The following is a 23,924-nucleotide window of genomic DNA, read 5'->3' as shown; positions in this document are numbered from 1 at the left end:
TCTGATGATGTGGAGCTTTGCAGCCATCTTTGATTCCATACGCCGCCTGTCTGGTCTCTGCAGCTACTTCAAGGCTTCAGCTCCTCAGCAAACATGAGAATGTAACTCTGCAGTGAGTGGGAGCTCTGCCATCTTTAAAACACATTGCATCTCGCTCGTCCCTCCCCTTCTTTTTCTCTCCGTCTTTCTATCTTTCTGGTTCGACTCAGGGAAGAGTTGAGGTGAAGTTGACGGGAGTGTCCAACAATTACTTTTTTTTCTGGCGCAGAGGGGGGAGGAAAGAGAACGGGCCTGTCTTTTTCTTAGGGATAGATTAGTTAAACTGTAATATAACAGAACCAAGATAAAACCACTTGGATTGTCTCTACATTATTTTTGAGCAGCTTAAATAGTTAGTGCTAGTACATGTACCTGTGCTATGATGCAAAATGGAGCTTTATAATACATAATAGATTATAAAGTCAGTCAGAAACAAGCTTTTTTAAAATATGAATACCTGCATTAAAGCCCAGTTTAGGGACTAACTATACTCACACAGGAGTATTCTATATCCTTTTATATAGATAATCCATCTAAAAAAAATTGTAGAAAGGGTAACAAGTAGTCTTGGTGATTTAAGAAAGATCACACTATATACTGTATATACGGTGCATCAAATCTCCTTTATAATGTTCAGAATAAGATCAGGGAGAATGATTTGCATAATTATTTACATTGCTGGTTGAAATTAAACAAATCCTGAACTGATTTTACTGGTTTATTCCATCATATCCAGAAACCTTCTCCCGTTGAAATGATTCATTCTTGACAGTAGTTGTGTGCCATTAAAACATTTTCCTCTGATGACCTTATCCTATATGCCAGGCAGGACACAGCCCTGTCATATATTTGTTTTAATGGTCAATAGATGTCAATAATGTAAATGCAAGTGTTTGAACCCTGAGTGCATCGCTGTATTTGCCTTAAATTATGGATATGTTTGTGTTTTGGGCTGTAAGGGACAATGGGTTTCTAATATAAAGCAGTATGAGGGCCACGCTGAGTGTTGTTGGAGTGGTAGTAGAGTAGATGACATGTCTGGTCATGTGGGCAGGTAAGAGCTGCTCAGAGAGAGAGAGAGAGAGAGAGAGAGAGAGAAACTTGATCTCTCCTTCACACCTGTCTTTTGTCAGTCTAAAGCTCCAGCAGAGCATGTTGAATCACTGTGTTCCACTGAGAGGCTTTTGCAGAGTAAAAATGTTTAATTCTATAAACTACTATAAAAAAAACTCAACATAGAGTATTAAACTGTAATAGAAATGTCCAGATGTAGGAACAAGAGAGAAGTACAGTTGTATTTTAATGACACAAGGGAGTTGTTTATAAGAAATGCTTAGTGCGTGTGGAAAAAATGAAATATCACACAAAATCTTCTTGGCATCATGAGGGACATTGATGGCCGCCACATGATGCAAAAAAAGCAAAGCTGCCACGACAATGCATTTAAAAGCAATGGAAAAATAAAGCTGAAATGTGAGGCATTTCCCCAAAAAAATCCGTGCGTAAAAACGCAACACTAAAACTCAAATGAACTCCAATAGACCAACAACAATTCAATAGATAATATAACACTGTTTAAAGTTATTTTCTCCCATAAAATCTCCCCAAAATGGGGGATACTCGGGCTATCTCGGTGCCCACTGATGCCCACTGCTACGCATCAAAAGTGGCACATTTTACGCACAAATCTAAACTGCGCGCAAGCTTCGGTGCCCAGCGACTGTCTCAGTACTGACACTCCGGATTCACTGCAACCCGTAAATAGAGAGAAAAAACGGAACGTAGGCCTACTTCTCCCTTTTAAACATCGACGCTGTCCACGTCCTCAAAAAGAATGGATCTAATTAAAACGTTGCACTCGTCATCATCGCCAAAGCTTTGCCAAACGGGTTCTGGTGGAGAGGAGGCTGGGAGATGCAGCACCACATGACTGAGTCTGAGCTGGAGAGGGATGGGAGTCAGATTGGGTTTCTGCTCTCTCATTGGCCGGTGGGCTGACTTTTGACACGCAGACCAGGGACCCTCCTGCCGTATAAATAGGCCTGATAGAACTTTATTATTCTAGCATCACGGCAGCAGGTTTCTGCTCAGTTTGGAGTTACTCGTGTCACCACAACTGTATGCCTGCTTGAAAGGTGGTTTAAAAACGGGTTTAGCAGCAGCACAAGGAGTCTGCATGTCTGCATAGACATGCTCAGCTTTGTGGATACTCGGATTCTGTTGCTGCTTGCAGTAACCTCATACCTAGCATCATGTCAATGTAAGTTTGAATATCTGCTCTTTTTTTCTGTGATGGATATTTTTTTCTCCCACTGCTTGAGGATCTTTGGCTTTTGTTTGGGACTTACATGAAGGTCAACCTGGAGACAGCTCAAAGCACTGCAGAATAAAGCTCAACGGATTGATTTCATGCAGAGGATTCTTTACTTTTTTCCAAGGATACAATTATTTTACATTTGATTAGTTTCCGAGAGAGAAGTTGCACTCCTGAAAAAAGTTTTCTCGCTTTGAAAGAGACCTGTAAAGTAGTCGACCTAGTGTCTTTTCAAAAGCTTTAATGCATGCGGAGTTGTTAAAATGGGTAAAATGTGAATTCTTTTAGACTTAGGATGGAAAAAACGTTGTGGGGCGTTGTACACATTGTTCCATCCAGGCGTCCAGCTAATGAAGCTTTATTATAGGAAACAGTAATGTCTCCCCCTGCTGGCCATGTGTCGAAACATCTGCTTGGCACCAGTTTGATTGTCTTCTCTTTAAAGAGAGAGAAAAACAATTTGTTTTAAAAAGTAGAAACGAGACTAAATGCTTCAATATTTGCACATTTATAGATTTTTGTTCAACTAAATTGCCTTGTCAATAATTGTCTTCACAGTTACAGTTTCATGGCATCCTTATCACTATTTAGGCCACAAAATGATATAAAGACAACATATGCACTGAAGCTGAAGCTTCTTTGCATCTTTTGTCCTTATTAAAGTTCATTATATGGAGATAAACAGTCTCACATCACTTTGAATGTCCAAGTGTGCCACCTTGTGGTCCTGATTGGACATGGAGAGTTCATGGGGAGGTCCCAGTTGTGCCAAACCCTGCCATGACCAGCTGATGCCCACCTGCAACAGTGTGGATGAGACACACACGTCAGCAACGAATGAAGGACACAGGGATCAGATAATCAAATACGATTTTTACAATTTTTGGATTATACAATCAAGTATAATTGAGCTCAATTCATTTCCTAATTTGATCAACAACAAAAAAAAAACAGGAAAAAAACAGAAAATGCAGCTTTTAATAATATTTCAGCAGAAATCAGAACAGCAACAATAACAGATGTCATGAACCCCACAATACAAGTGATGTAGTTCTGATCTTGTTTGCAGTAGCAGTCCATATATTCCAGTCCTAAGGGCACAAACTACCTGTTCAGGCCTGTTAGCAGCCGGATCCCTAATATCTGGAATGCTACTGAACACAGAGATCACAGACTGAGACAGTTTGAAGGAGTTTAGCATGCAGAGACGACCCTCAGCTACACTTTGAGACATGACACGCACTACAGAAAACAGATTTATAGCAACAACAAAAAAACGTGCCTTAAAGCTAATAGTTCTGGGTATGACAAAGGGATTTGAGATATAGATGATAGGTGTGGTAATGCTCTGGCAATCCCAAACTCTTAACATGTTTTTTTTGCCCCAGATGATGGTCAGTGCCATCAGACTAGACAAAAAGCCCAGCTTGAATATTTTCTAAGTTAAAGTTGTGTTTGAGCAGAAGATTATTAGACTTTGACATGATTACTGTGCATTTTAACTTCCTACATGAAGACATTTAGTTTTGCTATTCAGTATATATAGTATTTAGACTTTACAAAGGAAAAACAACTCCATCTGTTCTCCTTTCTGAACAACAGAGGTTAATATGTTTAAAAATATGCATATAGTGTATGAAAATGACACTGTTTTATCATGTTCTAACCGAGTATTCCCTCTTCTCTCCCCACCCTCCTTTTCTCCCTCTTCCTCCTCCTCACCTCTTCAACGCCACAGCGGTTAGTACACATGCATGAAATCATGAGCATTTCTTAGTAATAGCTTTACCTTGTGTCTTTGCTCTTCTTTTCTTCCAAACGCTGTGAAATATCCCATGAAAGGAGGACCTCTCGGTTGGTCTTGACCATTTGAGCAATCTCAACGACGGCAGAGCATTTAATTTAGGAATTTCTTCCCCTGAACCTGAAGTTATTTCTTGCAGTTTTCTCCCTTCCTGTCCATATGAATAGGTGAGGGTTCTATTGGCTAAAGTTTGTGTGAATGAAAGCTAAAACCGCAGCTCTGAGGCTCCCTAGGGGCCTGGTACAAAGGATCCTTTCTGAGGGGCAAAGGGAGGTTTGCCCCTAACAGCTGGCTTTAGGTCAGTTTGGAGTCTGCCTCTGCTGCTTGGTTAAGATATGAATTTACAACAGCTGATCTCAGACCAGTTAGGAAAGGTTGAGATCTGCAGCTCAGATTAAAAAATTAAGAAATATAATTCTTATCATTCAGTTTAAGTCTATGGCCCCTTTATTATAAGACAAACAGAACCTGATGAGTGTTTGCTTCAATGCCTCTGCTCATAGTTGAGATTGCCTAAATCAGTATGGTGCAAACTTTTAAAGGTGCAGTGTGCACTCTGTGGTTCTGGTAACATTTCAGAACTTTATCAGTTCCATGGACTAACATGCCCTCACTGTAAAGAGGTTGTTGAGTCCAGTTTGGGACACTTCTTTAAGCATCTCTGTGCACATGTGGATCATTCATATCACATGCACATTGCTCTGCTGTATTGCAATAGTGTGTCTGCATGGGCATGTTGTATCTTTCCTTGTGACAGTATTGTATCATATTGTGCATGTTTAGCTGTTTCTTACAACAGCCGCTCATCTTTGTGCTTATGCAAAAGATAAGAGTGTTCGATACAGGCCTGAAAAGACTGAATAAATAAATCTTACATTTATTTATCTTCTTTTCTATTTAGGGAAGAGTCAAGGTGAGCACATAATGATCTTCTTATGTGTCATTTAACACCTATAGTGTGGCATATCAGACACATAAAGCATACTTTAGATTTGGAAAAGCTTTTTCATGATGCCTAGTCCAATCACTGAAATGTGTTTTGACTTGCACACCCTCTCATTGTAAGGTCATGCTTGTTTACCTACGCATTTTATTGCTGATTAAATACAATTAAATCTGCTTTTTATTTGCTTCTTGTTATATTTAGTGTAGTTTAGATAAGATGCCTGCTTTGCTAGAGGACTATTGAGGCGCTGACATGTTGTAAGCTGAGCGACGTGCGTTGTGTTTTGGTCTGACTGTGTGTTGTTTCCACTGCAGGGTGGTCCCAGAGGAGACAAAGGACCTCGAGGTGACAGGGTAAGCTGAAGTCAAGCTGTGCTTTCTTTTGATCAAAAACTCGTATCAATTATGTTATTTAGGTATTTAATGTGATATATTTTTGATGCATCTTTGGTGTGGGGGTTTTGTTGATGTCATTTGACCTTGTTACCTCATTAGGCCACTCCCCTTTGTTTACATCACCCATAGGCCCGAGTGTTGGCAGACAATAATAGTGATATAAATGGTTATAATTAAAACAATTAAAAATATACTCATCTAAAAATGTCACATATGCTACTATACTATTAAATATTTAACAAATTAATTGTATTTGCTCGTTTATTTTTTAAAGGTTGCATATTATAAGAACACTTATTATTTATCTAATGTTACTGTTCATTTATGATATATATAATAATAATATAAGAATCTAAGAATCACATTAAACCATGCTATCAGCAGCTGTTCACTCACTAACAGTGTTTTCTCTTTATATCATCTGTGTTTTACAGGGTCCTCAAGGCCCTAATGGAAAAGATGGCATACCCGGACTGCCTGGCCCCGCTGGCCCCCCTGGTCCCCCTGGACTTGGAGGAGTAAGTCCACAGTTTGTACAAAATAGACAGCTTGGCTTTACGGTCCAGCTCTCAAAAGTGGTCAAAAAACTGCAATGATAGTGAAGCCGGGATTGAAAATTCCAATATTTCTCATGATGCAAACTGCAGAAAAAGTATTGAAATGTCTATGATGTGTGTATTTGACCCACATTCGCCTCATTCGGGGCTGCGGGCCTCAATCCTGTGCAGCACTAAAGCTGGCAGCGTTCATAATCACCACAGCTGCTCTATTTTTAACTAATCTCATTGATGATGTCATAGCCCTGTGACCTTTGCCCTTTACCAATTAATCACCAAGGAGGCCAATCTGATACACAACAATGTTACTATTCATGTTAAAATCTCTTTCAAATCTTCAGACTCTAAATCAATGTAGAATGTCCCCTTGTATTTTATTATAAATCATTATATTGGTGCAAACAAGCACTAATTTGATATAATTTTCAATATAAAGACATTTATTTGTGGTGCTTTGTTACTTAAGTGTTGTCTCATGGCTGATGTTGGAAACAGTGACCACTATTTTTATATTTAAACTGGATCAATGCTCTGCCTGTCTAGAAGTCCTGATATATTATTATTGTTTTATCATTGTGACTAATTCATCTTTTTTTCTTCTTTTTATCAGAACTTTGCTGCTCAGTATGATGGTGTAAAAGCTCCCGATGCCGGACCCGGACCCATGGTGAGGGTCTCTCTCTCTGTTTATCACACAGCGTCATCCTCCTTCATTTAAATAGATAAACACTTCACTGCACCTCATCTGTCAGTTATGTGTATGTGTCTTTACATTTTACCTACACATACATACTTATATGGTCTATGGTAGGATGTGTATATCTCATTTTTATTCTGATTTGTTCCTGATACAGTTGTACACCCACTCATGACAAAATGTACCAGACTGACTTGGTGTTGATGAATGATATGCATAATTAACTTATTTCTCATTTTCAGGGTATGATGGGAGCTAGAGGCCCACCTGGACCATCTGGACCCCCTGTAAGTCCACACATCCACCCCCAAACTTGACCATTGTTTGCTCATACTCATTAGTTTAATATGTTGTTGTCTACATGAAGACTAAACATCTCTTATCATTCAACAGGGTCCTCAGGGACACACTGGACACGCTGGTGAGCCCGGAGAGCCTGGACAGACTGTAAGATTATTCTCCAAAATGTTCATAATATATTCATATTCATAAAAGTCATCTTTGAGGTCTTAAATGTTCTGGTTTTCTTTCCCAAGGGCCCCGTTGGTGCTCGTGGCCCACCTGGACCCCCTGGCAAATCTGGAGAGGACGTACGTATACAGTTGTTTTCACAAGCACTTTTTGCTGATCTCTTTTAAGTTGTTGCTTTGAAGTTTCTTGCAGTTACATTGCCAAACATTAACGTGGAATTTGCTCACAGGGTAACAACGGCAGACCTGGCAAGCCCGGAGACAGAGGTGTCCCTGGCGTACAGGTAAGACATGTTCTCCAGAGCAAGGAGAATGAAACACAAACTGATAAACAGACATGACATGAGCTGTCAATGTGGAGCATGTCTCAGTAATATTTTCTTCATTTTGAATTGCAGGGAGCTCGTGGATTCCCCGGAACCCCTGGACTTCCAGGAATGAAGGGACACAGAGTGAGTGTTGATATTTAAAAATATTAGTAATAATAATATTTATTTGCATAGCACCTGTCATAAGTAAGTTGTTTACAATTAGGATAATAGACGTAGAATGATCATAAAAAGAGGGATAATGGCGTTATTAATGTCAAATAAAACACACTAATAATAGTAAAAAATAAGGTGAAAATAGAATACATAGGATGCACAACATTAAATGGAATCAAACCCCACTGATAATAAAAATAAGAGTAGAGTTTAGATAGTTAAAATCAGTGATGGAGATTTTCATTTTTAAGCAAAACATTTTTTTTGCTTTGAGTTCACGCTCTATTAATGTTTTCCTCTGCTTGACCTTAACTTTACCTACGTGGTTAACCTAATTCTCCTGAAGCCCAATGGCAGCCATACTGAAATTGCAGAAGTGTGTGCTTTGTAAAAATCTGATTAAACTGTTTTTGTGCACCATAACGAGCCAAGCTGAGAGTGATTATCAACCCTACTTCCTGTTCCCTGCCTCCTGATGAGCAAATAAGCTTTAATACAGAGCCTAATGGCTGCCATTTAAGATTTTTTTTTTCAGTGAGTGCTTTGCATGACAACTTCTAGAACCAGGTAGTATTTTATTCATCCTTTAACCAGACAGATCCCACTGAGATATGTCTTCTGTCCTAGTCAGAATAAAATGGTTCATATAAAAAATACATACCAAAACACAAGAAAAAGGCACAAGTCATAGTGGAATCAGAGGCTAAAGAGGTCATGTAAACTTAAATAAGGGCATTTGTTAAAACACATTTTCTAAACTTCCTGGGAAGACACCTTTGCAAAGAGACTCCATGATGTCTCACTAGATCATTTTGTTGTCAGTGTATTTGTTTAACAAGTATATGTCTTATTTATGCACATACAGATTCCTTTGATAATTTGATTAAATTATTTCGGCCTCCTCACTTTGTCCTAAATCTCCTTTTTATTGGCTTGTTTGGGAAGTAGCACATTTTAGTACCAATAGCAAGAGTAGTTAGTAGTAATAGGACTGTTTTCGTTATGTGTTTTCTGTTAACCCTTATAAACATCTTCCTTCAACGCTCTCATCTTGTGTTTCAGGGTTACACTGGTCTGGATGGACGCAAGGGAGAGAATGGTGGTGCTGGTGCCAAGGTGAGTCATGACTGCAGCGACACATGCTCTCACTTTATTTAATTTAGGATCCAAGCTTCTCTTGTATTAATGTCGATGTCAGCCTACTGATAGGGTATAGTTTCTTATAGGTTTTCACAGTTTTTTCATGTATATACAGTTTAGCATCCCCAGTACTTCACCTGTTTGTCCCACTAGCTGACCTCTGACCTTGGGTCACTCCACTTCAGACATCTCATCAACCTAATCCACCTCCTCCTGTCTCTCCTATAGGGTGAGCCTGGTGCACATGGAGCCGCTGGAAGTCCTGGACTGGCTGTAAGTTTTTGATCGAGTTCACCATTTATGAACAAACCCTTGGTTACCATGCAAAGCCTAGCTTGTTTAAATATTGTTCTCCATCATTAAAGGTTGCCATTACACGACCGCACCTCTCATCCCTTCATTTCTTTTTGTATCCTCTCTTTAGGGATCTCGTGGTATGCCTGGTGAGAGAGGCCGTGCTGGCCCTGCTGGCCCTGCTGGTGCTCGTGGTGCTGATGGCAATGTTGGACCCTCTGGACCTGCTGTGAGTACTGGCCCTTTAAACCCTTTTGTGATTGTAAGATTAATCTATTTTGTGAATATTGGACTCTATAAGTATCATTAAGATACCTATCCAGAGTGTATAGTAATATTATAATAATAGTAATGCATAATATAATATCAGTGTTGATTACTTCAACCCCTGTACCCCATATTAGACAAGCTTTGATCTTAATGGTAGCTCAGATCTATATTTCATATATCCTGATGTATTGTCTGCTGTTTTTCCACCCAGGGTCCCCTCGGAGCTGCTGGCCCCCCAGGTTTCCCCGGTGGCCCCGGACCCAAGGTAACTGTGATGTCACTTCCTGTGGCATTTCCTGTGACAACACAAGTTAACATATAATATAAGCATCTGTCAGACAAATGAACTTGATCTGTAAGCCCAATAGTTTCTTGTATACTATCCCCATGGGAATAGTTCATACATGGAACATGTATTATCACGAAAAGACCATTCAAACAAATACATTCTAACACATCCTTAACCATCAGTATGATCTCATTATTTAATTATGATTGTGTTCTTGTCTGTGACAGGGAGAGCTCGGACCCGCTGGAGCTACTGGCCCATCTGGACCTCAGGGATCTAGAGGAGAGCCCGGTCCCAATGGTGCTGTTGGCCCCGTTGGTCCCGCTGTAAGTATATAAAGATATTGTTGTATAAAAGTGTAAGCAAAAACATGTATTTTATAGGGCTGCTCAGATGTGTTAAAACTCACAATTATTTTCTCACAGTTATTGTGGTTAATATGGAGATCACAATTATTTAACACTATTACTCCCTAAATTTGGAAACATCATACATTTATTGAACTCTCCAAAAAATCTGTATTTTTAATGTTTGATTTCCTTGAACCTTAAATATAATTTAAATGAAAAACAAATTTAAAAACATTGTTATCTTGTTTACATAACCTTTGGTGCCAAAATTTGATTTGATGAATCACCCAGCTCTAGTATTTTATTATATATTTTATTAGTCCTTGATTTTGTCTTGATTGTTGTAAAGTTCTGACTATAAATTATTATTTATCTTTGGAAGCAGTGCCATTGCATTCCTAATGAGTTCTGTAAATAATCCTTTACGTAGCAGTTATATTCAGTGATTAATTTAATGTGTGGTATTATCACATATCACATAATGCTTTGGAGCTTATTTATTGTTCTTGAAAAATAAATATAATAATTATTTTGGCAATGAACCATAAAAGACTATTTATCTGTGAGTGTCAGTGTTTTGTTTCTTTGATAAGATTCTCTAAATAATTCTTCTTTCCCTGCAGGGTAACCCTGGTGCTAATGGCCTGAACGGAGCCAAGGGACCTGCTGTAAGTACTCAAGTTGTACTATTAGAGCATACATAGGTCAAAGGTCATTAAGGGTCACACAGAGGTTAAAATAAATGCCATGCTGCACACACAACACGCATGATAATGAGGTTGTTTAATCCCAGAACATGATTAAATCTCACTGATTGCAGGATGCAGTTTTTTTCCTAATAAGATATTAATTTAAAAGGAAATAAAAGAAATGTTTCAAGCATTCACCTGTCTGTTATGGCGGTTATTTAGGGTACTCCCGGAGTTGCTGGTGCCCCTGGCTTCCCTGGACCAAGAGGAGGACCCGGACCTCAGGGCCCTCAGGGTGCTGCTGGACCTAGAGGCCTTGCTGTAAGTACACAACCAACAAACACAAAAACATCCACTTAGAAGCATGCAGATGTACCCACAATGCTTACATACACACAGATAGTTATGTTAACTGTGTCTTTTTATCTGTTTCAGGGAGATCCTGGTGCTCAGGGTGTTAAGGGCGATGGCGGACCCAAAGGAGAGCCTGTACGTTCACATCCTGATCAGTTCTTTTGTTTTAAAGTTTCACCAGCTGTAGCTGAAGACATCTAAATACTGAGTTTATGACCTTCAACTTCTCTGTCGCCTCCCTCAGGGTAACTCTGGACCTCAGGGAGCCCCCGGACCTCAGGGTGAGGAGGGCAAGAGAGGACCCACTGGTGAGCTTGGTGCCACTGGACCTGCTGGAAACCGTGGAGCCCGAGTGAGTACCACACCATAATATCTGATGGGTAGTTGCATCCACATGATCCTATATTCAAAAACATGAGCTTTGTTTACCTGCTAATGCCTGCGTGTCTCTTACAGGGCTCCCCTGGCAGCCGTGGTATGCCTGGTAGCGAAGGAAGAACTGGCCCAGTTGTAAGTGTTAAACAAACAAATCTCATTCCAGCAACAAATGTGTATTAAATCACACTGTGAAACTTCCTCCTGATTTCTCTTGGATATCTTTGTTTCCTTTTGTAGGGTATGCCCGGTGCCCGTGGTGCCACTGGTGCTGGCGGACCTCGTGGACCCCCAGGAGATGCTGGCCGCGCTGGCGAGTCTGGCCCAGCTGGTCTCAGGGTAAGTTTTGCTAAGTTCTGTTATATGAGACAGATCTAATGTCTGCATTAGTTCTCAGAGTCAGGTTTCTGTGATTTACAGTAGCTTGAAGAAGTAGTGCTGTAACAGCTTTAGTATAAGGTTACTGTGTAATGTTGATGCCTACTTTTTATGATTAAATCCAAGATTTTCAGCTGCAACAGTAAAAATGAATGGTAATACATACATTCAATGACTGATGTTTATTTTGTACAGGGTCTCCCAGGAAGCCCCGGAAGCTCTGGACCCCCAGGAAAGGAGGGCCCTGCTGTAAGTAAATTTAAATTTTACTCTTAACTTGTCAACTTGTTCCTCAAGTAAATGCAATTCACATGACTTCCTGCTGTACTTTCTGTTTCCTCCTCCAGGGACCCTCTGGACAAGATGGCCGCACTGGACCTCCCGGCCCAACTGGACCTAGAGGCCAGCCCGGAAACATTGGTTTCCCCGGACCCAAAGGACCTTCTGTAAGTAAAAAATAAAGCCAAGATTGAACTAATAGAAGTTAAGCATTTCATCTTTTTGTTTTTCTTCAAGTTTATCATAACCTGTGCTTAACCTCCCTCTTACCTACTTCAGGGTGAGGCTGGCAAGCCCGGAGATAAGGGAGCCACTGGCGCCACTGGACTGAGAGTGAGTCAAAAATTGCCCAGCAAGTGTTTAATACAGAAAATTATTACTGATAAAATGTTTTTAGTGATTATTAAGCTCCATTGTCAGTTGTTGTAACATCATTATGTTTCTTCATAGGGATCCCCTGGACCTGATGGCAACAATGGAGCCACTGGCGCAACTGGACCAGCTGTAAGTAATTGTCATATATATAAATACTTTATATATCACCCTGTCAGTTAGAGCTCCAAGAATTAGTCGAGGAATCAATTATTCTGTCAACCAAAATAATATAATATATATTAAAAAAATATATAAATATAATCACCAACTATTTTGATAATTGGTTAATTGTCAAATACATTTTTACAAGCAAAAATTGCAATTAAAATTATTTTTCATCCTCTAAAATATGTTTTTTTCTCATTTTCTCTGTTTTATAGCATAAAAAAATTAATATTTGGGGGTTTGTGACACGAAAAAAGATTTAACATTTTTTTTAATTAGCTCTCTGACATTTTATAGACCACTTGATTTGTGATGAGAGGTCAATAATGAGAATATTTCAAGATTACATTTTCCCCTTCCCTGAAAGAAACATAGAACATCTTTTATATGATATTCTTACTATAACCATCTGTGTGCTGTTTAACATTATTCTTCTCTCTTTCTCGCTACAGGGCGGTCCTGGTGAGAAGGGAGAGCAAGGACCTTCCGGAGCTCCTGGCTTCCAGGTTTGGATCCATTATCCGATTGTATTCCCTGCTGGTTGTAAACACCGCTAAGAAATGTCGAGAAAACGCATTGAAAAACATTCAAATTCAGTCTATTTGCAATTCCATGTTAGTAGCTATGCAACCTATTTTCCTTAAAAGTTTTAGACAGCATGCTATATATTTCCTATAGCATAGTATAGTTGTGTTATCTGCATAAGTAGCACTGTTGGGTCCATCGGTCCTGATGTTGCAGCTTGATGTTTTCAGGGTCTGCCTGGCCCCGCTGGAGGTGCTGGAGAGGCTGGCAAGCCCGGAGACAGAGTAAGTAACTCGCACACTGACTTCCACCATGTTGTACAGTCAGCCATAAACATGATAGAAGGAGCAGTACATCTCTAACCCACTATTGGTGTCTCTATAGGGTATCCCAGGAGACCAGGGAATTGCTGGAATTGCTGGTGCCAAGGTGAGTTCACCTGTCCATGCCTTTGTGCCAAGACCCATTATCTAACTGTAGCCTCACACATAAAAAAAACCAAAACATTTTTTAGTTCCATACATAACAATATTTAAGATAAAAACATTACAGTTTCATCTATATAATAATTCATGAGTAGCTGGAGACAATACACTGAGTCCCTCTGTGTGTGAATCCAGGGAGAGCGTGGTAACCCTGGTGCTGCCGGAGCTGCTGGACCTCAGGGACCAATTGGAGTCCGTGGACCCGCTGGAGCCCCTGGACCCGATGGTGGCAAGGTAAAACGATGGCGTGACTGTAAGAAGCAATAGTCACAGATGAAATGTTGGAATAAATTCAGTCCTACTGAATTTGTGTGTGTTTTATGCAAAAAGGAACCATAGTTTGTCTTGTCTGCTTCCAGGGAGAGCCTGGCAGTGCTGGAGCCGCTGGAGGCCCTGGACCTCAGGGACCTGGTGGCATGCCTGGTGAGCGTGGAGGCGCTGGTCCCGCTGGAGTCAAGGGAGAGAAGGTAAATTTTAAAAAATCAACCACCTGCAGAATAAAGCAGGATTTTAGCCCTCTGAAATGACTCAAAATTGTTAATAACAACGATTTCTTCTCCATCATTCTCTTCTCCTCTCTCTCCTGTAGGGAGAGGCTGGACACAGAGGACCTGACGGTAATGCTGGCAGAGATGGTAGCCGTGTAAGTTCAACTCTCTACTTACTATTAAGACATGTGATATAAAAATGGTAGCCACTCACTCCAATACTTTGAGGGTAGCAATCAGAGTTTTGACCTCAGTGTCGTCTCATTTCTTTCTAGGGTATGCCCGGACCTGCTGGGCCTCCTGGACCCACTGGAGCCAATGGTGATAAGGTACATAGGCAATGTGGAACTGTTATTCACCACATGACAAATAACGACTAAAAACATTAGAATGAAGGTGTTGATGATGAACACAGGTTAATTAATGTTATGGAGTTTAGTGATGACCTAAAAATGATGGTTCCAACATTATTCAAGATGGCTGACAGACCTTTGTACCACTGACCTACAGCAGAGAACCATCAAAACGTCTTGTTGAGATCAAGTCACTGTCAGAAATGATCTCTTAGCTGAGATACCTGTTACCACATATCCATATCTTTGGACATAACCACCCCTTTGTAGGAGAACCCGCACTTTAATGTTGCATCTGAAGCTAGAACCTCAACACTGCCTCCTGCTGGCTGTTTTATAACATTACAGCAATAGCTCCCCGCAACCTAATCTAGGATAGCAGTAATGGTAACATAATACATGCAGCAGATAAATGCACAACTTTTGATTTCAAATATTTTCATGCTATTACATGCATTTTTAAACACGAAGCACAACTTTTTTTGAAGTATTCAATTCATTTTGCATCCTCAGGTCAAACATACAGTTAAACATGAGACGCTTTCCATAGACATACAAAGCCTGCCAAACACAATATACAACAGTCAACACAATGTGATCAAAACTGTTTATGCTGACAAAATATTTTTCCAATGTGTATAAATCCATGGATGGATGGATGGATGGATAGAAAGATAATTAGAACAGTGCTAAGCTTACAAAAAACCTCACTATTCTACCCTCAGGGTGAGAGCGGTTCCTTCGGACCTCCCGGACCCGCTGGACCTCGTGGAGGCCCTGTAAGTTGCATATTCACTCTAAAATTAATGTTGAAATAAGTATCCGAAGTAGACCTTATGAAAACATACAGCTTTGTGTAGCATAAACAATATTTCTGACCCATTACTTGCTGTCCACAGGGCGAGCGTGGAGAGGTTGGACCTGCTGGAGCCTCCGGATTCGCTGGACCCCCTGTAAGCCAACAGCCAATCACCTTGCAATCCAATATACTACTTATTATGTACCACTGATTCCCAACCAGGGTAGTTGAAGCTCTGCAGTTGCTAGGGGGTACTTGGAAAATTTTACCAGCTTGACTAATTAAAGAAAAACACGTTGGTCAGCTTTATCACCTGTACACCATGTGTAAGAGTGTGTAAAAACTTTTAGCAAGCGAGGAGAGAAGCTGAAACACATACCTTAAAATAAAAGCTAAATGGTTTCAGATAGCTATAGGTAAATAAATGGTTGAATAGTTATCTAATTAACAACTAGGTAGTTTAAATAACTAAAAGTGATAGGTTGAAATGCCTAAAGCATATTAAATAAATGGTTGAAAGGATAAAAGATGACTTAAGTTAAAAATTACAGCTAGCGAGATGGTTGTGATTGTTATCTAAACGTAGCTAATGGCTAAATGTCTGAAATAGCTAAAAGAAATGAATAAGGGTTGAAATTTAAAAGTAATGTGTAAATGGTTTAAACTTCCAATGTAACCTGCCACTCTGACTGTTAATGAATAAGAACTTGACTAAACTACCCTTACACCTTACCACTTCAATTGTATGAAATAGTATTGTAATAATATCCACTTTTATGTGATTATTAGTTAATTTATTATATTCAAATTGACAAGTTCAATGGTGGGCTACTTGAGTTCATGTGAATAGGCTGTGGGGGTACATTTGACAAAAAACACTGCTGTATAGTATGGAAAAGCACATGCACACAAACACAATTGCCCAAATACTGACCCAGCCCTATTACTCTTTCTGCCTACAGGGTGCTGATGGTCAGACTGGAGCAAGAGGAGAGCGTGGACCTTCCGGAGGAAAGGGAGAAGTTGGCCCCTCTGGCCCCTCTGGCCCTGCTGGACAGTCTGGACCTGCTGTAAGTACCACTGGACGTAAACACACTTGCAAGAATCAATTAATCACACAGGCTTTATGCTAATCAGAATGATCCAGTAACTCACTTTAATATCAAATTCCATATAGTACCTGCTTTGCATTCAGTTATATAGGATTGTAGTTTATAAACTCAAATGAGATATGATTCATGATCATATGGAATGGTGTCTAATTTCTTCATTTGTTTGTCTAGGGTCCCTCTGGCCCTGCTGGACCTGCTGGTGGTCGTGGAGACAACGGCCCACCTGTGAGTACAGAAAGATCATAGCACCTAGCACAATCACGCACACACACACACACACTCATTAAAATGAACATCACAAAGCTCTGTTTTCCAAAATGCACCATGAATGCACTTTTTCGTGCAAGTGGAGCCACAAATGTAAAAATTAGCTAATTTTAGCATCCCATAAATGGATTCCATGCCTCTATTTTTTTTTATAATGAATGAGATTTAGATTTTTTTTTTATGTACCTTACAGCTGCAGCAGTACTATGTTTGAAATGTCAAAGTTTAAGGTAGCCAAATTGAACATTTGTGTTATTTATTTATTTCAACTGTGCCCCAGAAAGTCCTTTGTCTTACTTTTGATGTCCACTCACATACACAGACACACAAACAGATACACCACACATTCTTGATGCCCGCTGTCTAACCTTTGATTGTGTTTCCGATGTCAGGGTCTGACTGGTTTCCCTGGTGCTGCTGGCAGAGTTGGTGCTGCTGGTCCCGCTGTAAGTATTGCTCTTATAGTTACAGTTATTAGTTAAAACACATATAAGCCCACATTAAATACTCTAGATTACTTGAGTAACTTTTTCAATTCAGGCTGCATTTGACATTAACACGTTCTCCTCCTCTTCCCCTCTCAGGGCATTGTTGGACCCCCTGGTCCCGCTGGTCCCGCTGGTAAGGATGGTCCTCGTGGTCTTCGTGGTGATTCTGGTCCCGCTGGTCCTTCTGGAGAGCAGGGTATGGTTGGACCACCTGGTCTGTCTGGAGAGAAGGGACCCTCTGGAGAGTCTGGCCCCCCTGTAAGATATAGCAACCTTTCCTTTTCAAATAATGAGACTATCTGGAACACACTGGAAATTTAAGGAGTTTTTTTTATGAATTATGGTCAAATAGCTCCATGGATCTCCATTGTCAATGCAGTAATATGTGGTCTGTTTGTGTTTAGGGTCCTCCTGGTCCTCCTGGAACCAGTGGTCCTCTTGGACTTCAAGGATTCGTTGGTCTGCCTGGTGCTAGAGGAGATCGTGGTTCACCTGGTGGTGCTGGTGGTTTGGTAAGTACAAATCTCGTTTCATGGAAAAGCAAATCTTTTTTTCCTCTTTCTTTAGAAATAGATGTTGTGTCATTTGCAGTTAGTTGACAACCCATACATCCAGTAACATTGATAAGAATCAAGAAAAATTTAAGTGCTTGACAGCTTTATGTAGTCTCATTATTCTATTTCTCAACATAATGGAACAGCCCAACTGTGTTTGCAGTTGAAAACGATCAAATGATGACAACGTGACTGTAGAGAAAAAAATAGAATTATAAATGACATTAGATTCCATGCATATAACATTTTTAACCTGTGTTAAAGATCACACACATTTATCAGTAGTTTTGGTCACATTTTTGCAGGATGGTTTAAATGAACATTGTTGCTAAAGGGGCAAACATCCAGTGTATCACATCCAGTATGAAGTCTTTAATGTCGCTGATGAAGTGATTTTCTCTGCCTCCCATCACAGGGAGAGCCTGGTAGAGTTGGACCTTCCGGTCCTTCTGGAGCCCGTGGTCCCCCTGGCAACATTGGCCTGCCCGGTATGACCGGACCCCAGGGAGAGGCTGGACGTGAGGTAAGGATCGAACAGGACAATAAAAAGTACCGTAGTTACCTGTTAGTGGTGACCAAACATATTGTAGTGATAATAAGAGTAAGATATACAGGGGTAGAACGAGCTGTGGACTTTCACTCAAGTATTGTATTAAAGTACCATTTTGAGGCATTTAACTTTTTGTAAACTGTAATATTCTTTGCCATCTGCAGGGTAACCCTGGTAACGATGGACCCCCTGGTCGCCCTGGTGCTCCTGGATTCAAGGTAATGCCCTTTCATTCATCTCAAACCATGTTTGCATACACATTCATTTGTCTGCTCTGACCCACATCTATACTTTCCCACCATGTTTAGGGAGACCGTGGAGAGCCCGGACCTGCTGGTTCCATGGGAGTTTCTGGTGCCCCCGGACCTGCTGGACCCACTGGTGCCTCTGGAAGACCTGGAAACCGTGGAGAGTCTGTACGTATAAACGGCTGCCCTTTTAAAATGCACTCACTTCTCGACCTTTTTCAAGTAACATTTGCAGGGTATTCAATGTTTATGATCATCTGCTTTCTTCATCTAAAATTCTATTCTTGCCACTTCTTGTCTCTAGGGCCCAGGAGGTCCCTCAGGAGCCGTTGGCCCCGCTGGAGCCAGAGGTGCCGCTGTAAGTGTAACAAGACATAGGCCTATATAAATAAAAGGAGAATTAAGTGTTCATTGACCAAAAGTACACAGATTTAACATGTGTGTATGTATGCGTCGTAGGGACCTGCTGGAGTTCGTGGTGAGAAGGGAGGACCTGGTGACAAGGGAGAGAGAGGCATGAAGGGTCTGCGTGGACATGCTGGTCTCCAGGGAATGCCCGGACCTTCTGTGAGTGATGGCCCACCTTTATAATGCACACAAAATAAGTAAATGTACAGCCATGTGTGTTGATATCTGCCTAGTCTATGATGTCTGCTACAGTGGGATTTAATTATGTATCTCTCTTCCCTCAGGGACCCTCTGGTGACACTGGAGCTGCTGGACCTTCCGGACCTGCTGGCCCCAGAGTGAGTAATATCTTAATAACCCACAAAACACAAAGTTCTTTTAGAACTTTTTGTGATGCAGGGTTTCCAAAAAATTAAAATCTAACTGTGTCATGTAATGACCTCTTCTTCAGGGACCTGCTGGACCCCACGGACCTGCTGGCAAGGATGGTAGATCTGGCGGCCATGGTACTATTGGCACTCCTGGTGCTCGTGGACCCCCTGGATACGTCGGACCTGTTGTAAGTACATCTAGAGTGGTTTAAACCAGACACTTAAACGCCCCTGTACACCAAAGGATCCAGCTGCAGCTTTGATCCACCTGTTAATCCACTCTCTTGTCCATATCAGGGCCCTGCTGGATCTCCCGGTCTGCCCGGACCTCCTGGCCCCGCTGGTGGTGGATATGATGTTTCTGGATATGATGAGTACAGAGCCGATCAGCCCGCTCTGAGAGCCAAGGATTACGAGGTCGATGCCACCATCAAGTCCCTCAACACTCAGATCGATAACCTGCTCACCCCTGAGGGATCCAGGAAGAACCCTGCCCGCACCTGCCGTGACATCAAGCTCAGCCACCCCGACTGGAGCAGCGGTAAGCTTTAAATGTTACAAACGTGGGACATATATTCCCCAACATTTAGTAGGATTCGGAGAGCCCATAAAATACTCTCCATCAATTCCACCCTGTTCTCCCTTCCCTCTAGGATTCTACTATATTGACCCCAACCAGGGATGCATCAATGACGCCATCAAGGTCTTCTGCGACTTCACCACCCGCGAGACCTGCATCTACGCCCACCCCGAGAGCATCGCCCGCAAGAACTGGTTCAGAAGCACCGAGGGCAAGAAGCACGTCTGGTTCGGAGAGACCATCAACGGCGGTACTGAGGTGAGCATCTACAGAGAGGAGACTTATTTTACCAGGAAATAACTATAAAAGCAGTCTTTTTAATATTCGAAATATTGACTTTTATTCTTTCCTCCGTGCAGTTTACCTACAACGATGAGACCATCAGCTCCCAGAGCATGGCCACCCAGCTTGCCTTCATGCGTCTGCTGTCCAACAGCGCTAGCCAGAACATCACCTACCACTGCAAGAACAGCAATGCCTACATGAGCGATGAGACCGGTAACCTGAAGAGAGCTGTGGTGCTCCAGGGCTCCAACGATGTGGAGCTGAGAGCCGAGGGCAACAGTCGCTTCACCTTCTCCGTGCTGGAGGACGGCTGCACTGTGAGTAGCTCTTTGGTCATTGCTGTTACCTTCTGTTTAAATATTCCCCATGAGAAAGACAGAATTATTTATAAACTAAATGCATTTTTGTCATAAAGCTTTTTTTCTGTGTGATTTGTATTATTATTCTAAAATGTATTCTCTTCTTTTCCTCCTGCAGAGACACACTGGTCAGTGGAGCAAGACAACGATTCAGTACAGAACGAATAAACCATCTCGCCTGCCCATCATCGACATTGCACCTTTGGACATTGGTGGAGCTGATCAGGAGTTTGGTTTGGACATTGGCCCAGTCTGTTTCAAATAAATAGACTCATGATAAATTAACACCGAAAAGAGAGAAAGAACGAAAAAACAAAATCTCTGCCCTTCTTTCTGTGTTGTTTTTTTTATACTGAATGCTGATTTCTCTCTGCGCATCCACTTGCTTAAGATGGGCAACTATCTGAGAGGACTGAAAGGACTGAATGGAGCGTTTGTGCAATGCAAATTAATACAGCAACCCAAAGGGACGCGGGAAAACACCTTGTTGTGGGACATCATGTCATCCTTTTGTAAAAAATAAAAGAAGTGTAATAAAAACGCTGAAAGTATGCATCACTTTGTGGTCTTTGTATATCTTCCAAAGAGGAGGTTTAAAACCACAATTTCCATGAAAAAAAGGTTTAAACTACCTCATGCCTGTACCTAAAGAAAATACTTTTGACAAAACCTGGGTCCACAACGAACGGAGATGTTAAGACTTCTAATGCTTCAAGCTTTGTCCTGTATTGGAAGGTGCTCAGTTACTTGAAGCAGAGATCTATGGTGCTAATATGCAGCTGTGGAGCAAACCACTTTTACTGTATTACTTTGTATTGACATTTGAGGAGTCTTGCATTGGTCCCCTGATGCTTCCCCACTTTAAGCAGGTGGAATGTTCCTAAATCTGATGTCTGGTTTTTGTTTTGTTTTGTTCTCTTTTTTTTGTTTTGTCAAAAAGGTTTTTTTTTGTTTTGGTTTTTTGTTCAGGCTTTTTTACTCTTCAAATCCCACACCGAGTGTTCATACTGACAGCACATATTTCATCCAATTCTGAATGGTTTTTAGGCGGCCTCTCTCTCTCTCAAAAAATGAAACCACAAAGTCTATTGTACCTATTTTGTATATGTGAGATGTTTAAATAAATTGTGAAAAGTTCTGAAATAAAGCATGTCCAATGTTCCAAAACACACTACTCAGTGACTAAAGTGCTTTCATGTTTTAATGACACCATTGAAGGTTTGTCACTGTATTTTGGTTCTAGTTTGGCTGATGATAACTCATCATCATTGACTTAAACATCTTCCTATTGTGGAAGCACAGCCATATCCTTATTTTTCCTTCCCCCACTTTCTTGCTTTTCAACAGTACATCCAATTTTAATGTACAGTAAAATTCTGTTGACACTGTCCATGCCAATGTGTGATTACTAACGTGCATTGTCTCTTGTAAATATGCATCCTCTGATGTTGTTTTTCCTTGCATAATACAGCTTTTGCATCCAAATAAATTTCTGTGGTTTGGATCAAGGCTTGAATTGCAGTGGTAAATACACACTGATATCAGATAGATTCAATAAGGGGACATGGCATCCCTGTAAAAGTGACTTGTTTTTCTCACTTTGTCAGAGGCTAAAAATCAGTGCTCAGTCAGAGAGTGTGTTGAGGGAACAGGGATATGCATGCATGCTTTCTGAGATAATTGATTCAAATACACCTCCACACTTAGAAGCTGTTCTGTTCAGCTGGACATGAAGGCATCAACACATAAAAAAAAGTCACTTGCAGCACTCTCTATAACCACAAGAGGGCAGTATGGTATGTTTTTTTATCAGCATCTCTGCTCTAATGCATTTAGTCAAATACTATACTACATTTTATCACTGAGCAGCAAAGACTTAAACACCCTGGAGACAAGATCCTTGTTAGATCTACTGGTCTACGGCATATTCTATAGATTAAACTAATGATATTAAAACCGCAGACTGGACTTTTAATGATACAGACATCAGGCTACAAACATGCTATCACCACAGTGACACTTGATGTTGATGAAATCCTTTTCATTAAAGGTGATAAGACATCACAAAGTGCATTTTCTCAACTACAGTGCTTAATACAATGTTGAGATACTTTTACTTTACATGTTATTCCACCCAATCCCCTTGCTTCACTTCATTTCAGGTGGCTATATTCTAGCTTTTTGCTTCTTCACAGCTAGATTGACTAGTTAGGCAGATCAAGGCTTTACATTCTTTTTTTTGTTCATATGATCGCCAGCCGAACTAGTCCAACTGGTTGAGCCTGGACTCAAGCAGCAGCAGAAGAAGAATTTAGTTCTTGCATTCAACGTCTTACTTAGGTAAAAGTATGCAAGTATTCAGTCAGCAAAATGTACTTAAAGTACAAGTAAAAGTTATAATTGTGCAGTAAAAAGTTCCCTTTCAATGTTTTATCATGGCTATTCTATGCTATTATTTTCAGATTTAAATTATTGCTGCATTTATGTTTATGTTGTATTTTACTGCTTTAGATGTTTAAGGTTGAATTTGTTATAAACTACTGGGTATTTAATCTACAGTCATGCATCATATTCTACATCATATGTATGTATGTCGTTGTCCTGTGAGAACCACATATCTCTAAAAGTCAGGTATTTTCATGAGCTCAGAAATAGCCCTGTTTTCAGCTTTTTACAGCTCATCCAAGAGGGTTTGAAATATATCTATTTTTACCTTTTACAGAAGATTTTTCTGTAAAAGGTTTTTCTCAACACATAAAGGAACACTATTTGCATTTTATTTCTTAGTTTTGCTTAGTTTTGTTGTTGTTCTCTATTAAGCGTCTTTGAGTATTCAGAAAAGCACTATATCAGTCAAATGTATTATTATTATTATTATTGTTAATAACACTTCATCTTCCAGGTTATCATAAACATTCAACATCAACACATCTGGAGCTCTGCTTTTTGCTGGACAGGAAGGGTATGAAAAACTGTATCGTGAAAAGTAATTAAAGCTGTCCGACAATTGTAGTGGAGTAAAAAGTACAGCATTTGGCTTTAGTAGAAGTATAAAGTAGCATAAAATGGCCCCAGGCTTTCTGTACTGCAATAAATTATTTTTATTTTTTTTGATGATGCATGATGTGAACAAATTAGAAACCAAAATTATTTTAATTAAAAAATTATCCCTTTCCGCAGGAACCCTGTATAAGACAGAACTGACAGTGGTTAGGTAATGATGCAGGACCAACCTTAGATAACGTTGTAATTTATTAGTGTAGATTTCACAAATTTACATTTATTCAAATCATAAACAACCCATTTGCACACATTGAATGTGGGACTGTTGGGTGTCAAACTGTACTGTAAATATACCACACCTGTTGATTTATTAAAGCTACTGTT

General features: G+C 40.4%; 1 protein-coding gene across 1 annotated transcript; it reads left to right on the top strand.

The window, feature by feature from the left end:
• Window positions 1–2,076: 2,076 nt before the first annotated feature.
• Window positions 2,077–22,041, top strand: col1a2 (collagen, type I, alpha 2). The gene is made up of 50 exons (XM_059349686.1): window positions 2,077–2,299; window positions 3,426–3,427; window positions 5,418–5,456; window positions 5,933–6,016; window positions 6,666–6,722; window positions 6,995–7,039; window positions 7,146–7,199; window positions 7,289–7,342; window positions 7,453–7,506; window positions 7,621–7,674; window positions 8,770–8,823; window positions 9,076–9,120; window positions 9,272–9,370; window positions 9,623–9,676; window positions 9,928–10,026; window positions 10,674–10,718; window positions 10,962–11,060; window positions 11,175–11,228; window positions 11,338–11,445; window positions 11,550–11,603; window positions 11,709–11,807; window positions 12,042–12,095; window positions 12,194–12,292; window positions 12,405–12,458; window positions 12,576–12,629; window positions 13,118–13,171; window positions 13,421–13,474; window positions 13,575–13,619; window positions 13,811–13,909; window positions 14,035–14,142; window positions 14,265–14,318; window positions 14,439–14,492; window positions 15,242–15,295; window positions 15,416–15,469; window positions 16,278–16,385; window positions 16,599–16,652; window positions 17,087–17,140; window positions 17,279–17,440; window positions 17,587–17,694; window positions 18,152–18,259; window positions 18,451–18,504; window positions 18,595–18,702; window positions 18,839–18,892; window positions 18,994–19,101; window positions 19,227–19,280; window positions 19,394–19,501; window positions 19,611–19,854; window positions 19,967–20,151; window positions 20,253–20,495; window positions 20,656–22,041. The coding sequence occupies exons 1-50, from the start codon at window positions 2,230–2,232 to the stop codon at window positions 20,800–20,802; spliced, it is 4,059 nt and encodes a 1,352-aa protein (XP_059205669.1). The 5' UTR covers window positions 2,077–2,229; the 3' UTR covers window positions 20,803–22,041.
• The last annotated feature ends 1,883 nt before the right edge of the window (window positions 22,042–23,924 follow it).

The sequence above is a fragment of the Centropristis striata genome, chromosome 14, assembly GCF_030273125.1.
Source record: "Centropristis striata isolate RG_2023a ecotype Rhode Island chromosome 14, C.striata_1.0, whole genome shotgun sequence".
In the NCBI taxonomy this organism is placed as follows: domain Eukaryota; kingdom Metazoa; phylum Chordata; class Actinopteri; order Perciformes; family Serranidae; genus Centropristis; species Centropristis striata.
Note: the sequence above shows the minus strand (reverse complement) of the source record. Positions and strands in the feature narration are given on the sequence as shown.

What these genes read in the sequence shown, in the direction of transcription:
- col1a2 (XM_059349686.1), top strand. Translation starts at nt 2,230, where the DNA reads ATGCTCAGCTTTGTGGATACTCGGATTCTGTTGCTGCTTGCAGTAACC. An exon ending in GTCCCCCTGGACTTGGAGGA is followed by an intron (nt 6,017 to 6,665) that starts GTAAGTCCACAG and finishes TCTTTTTATCAG; the next exon opens with AACTTTGCTGCTCAGTATGA. An exon ending in CTGGCCCAGCTGGTCTCAGG is followed by an intron (nt 11,808 to 12,041) that starts GTAAGTTTTGCT and finishes TATTTTGTACAG; the next exon opens with GGTCTCCCAGGAAGCCCCGG.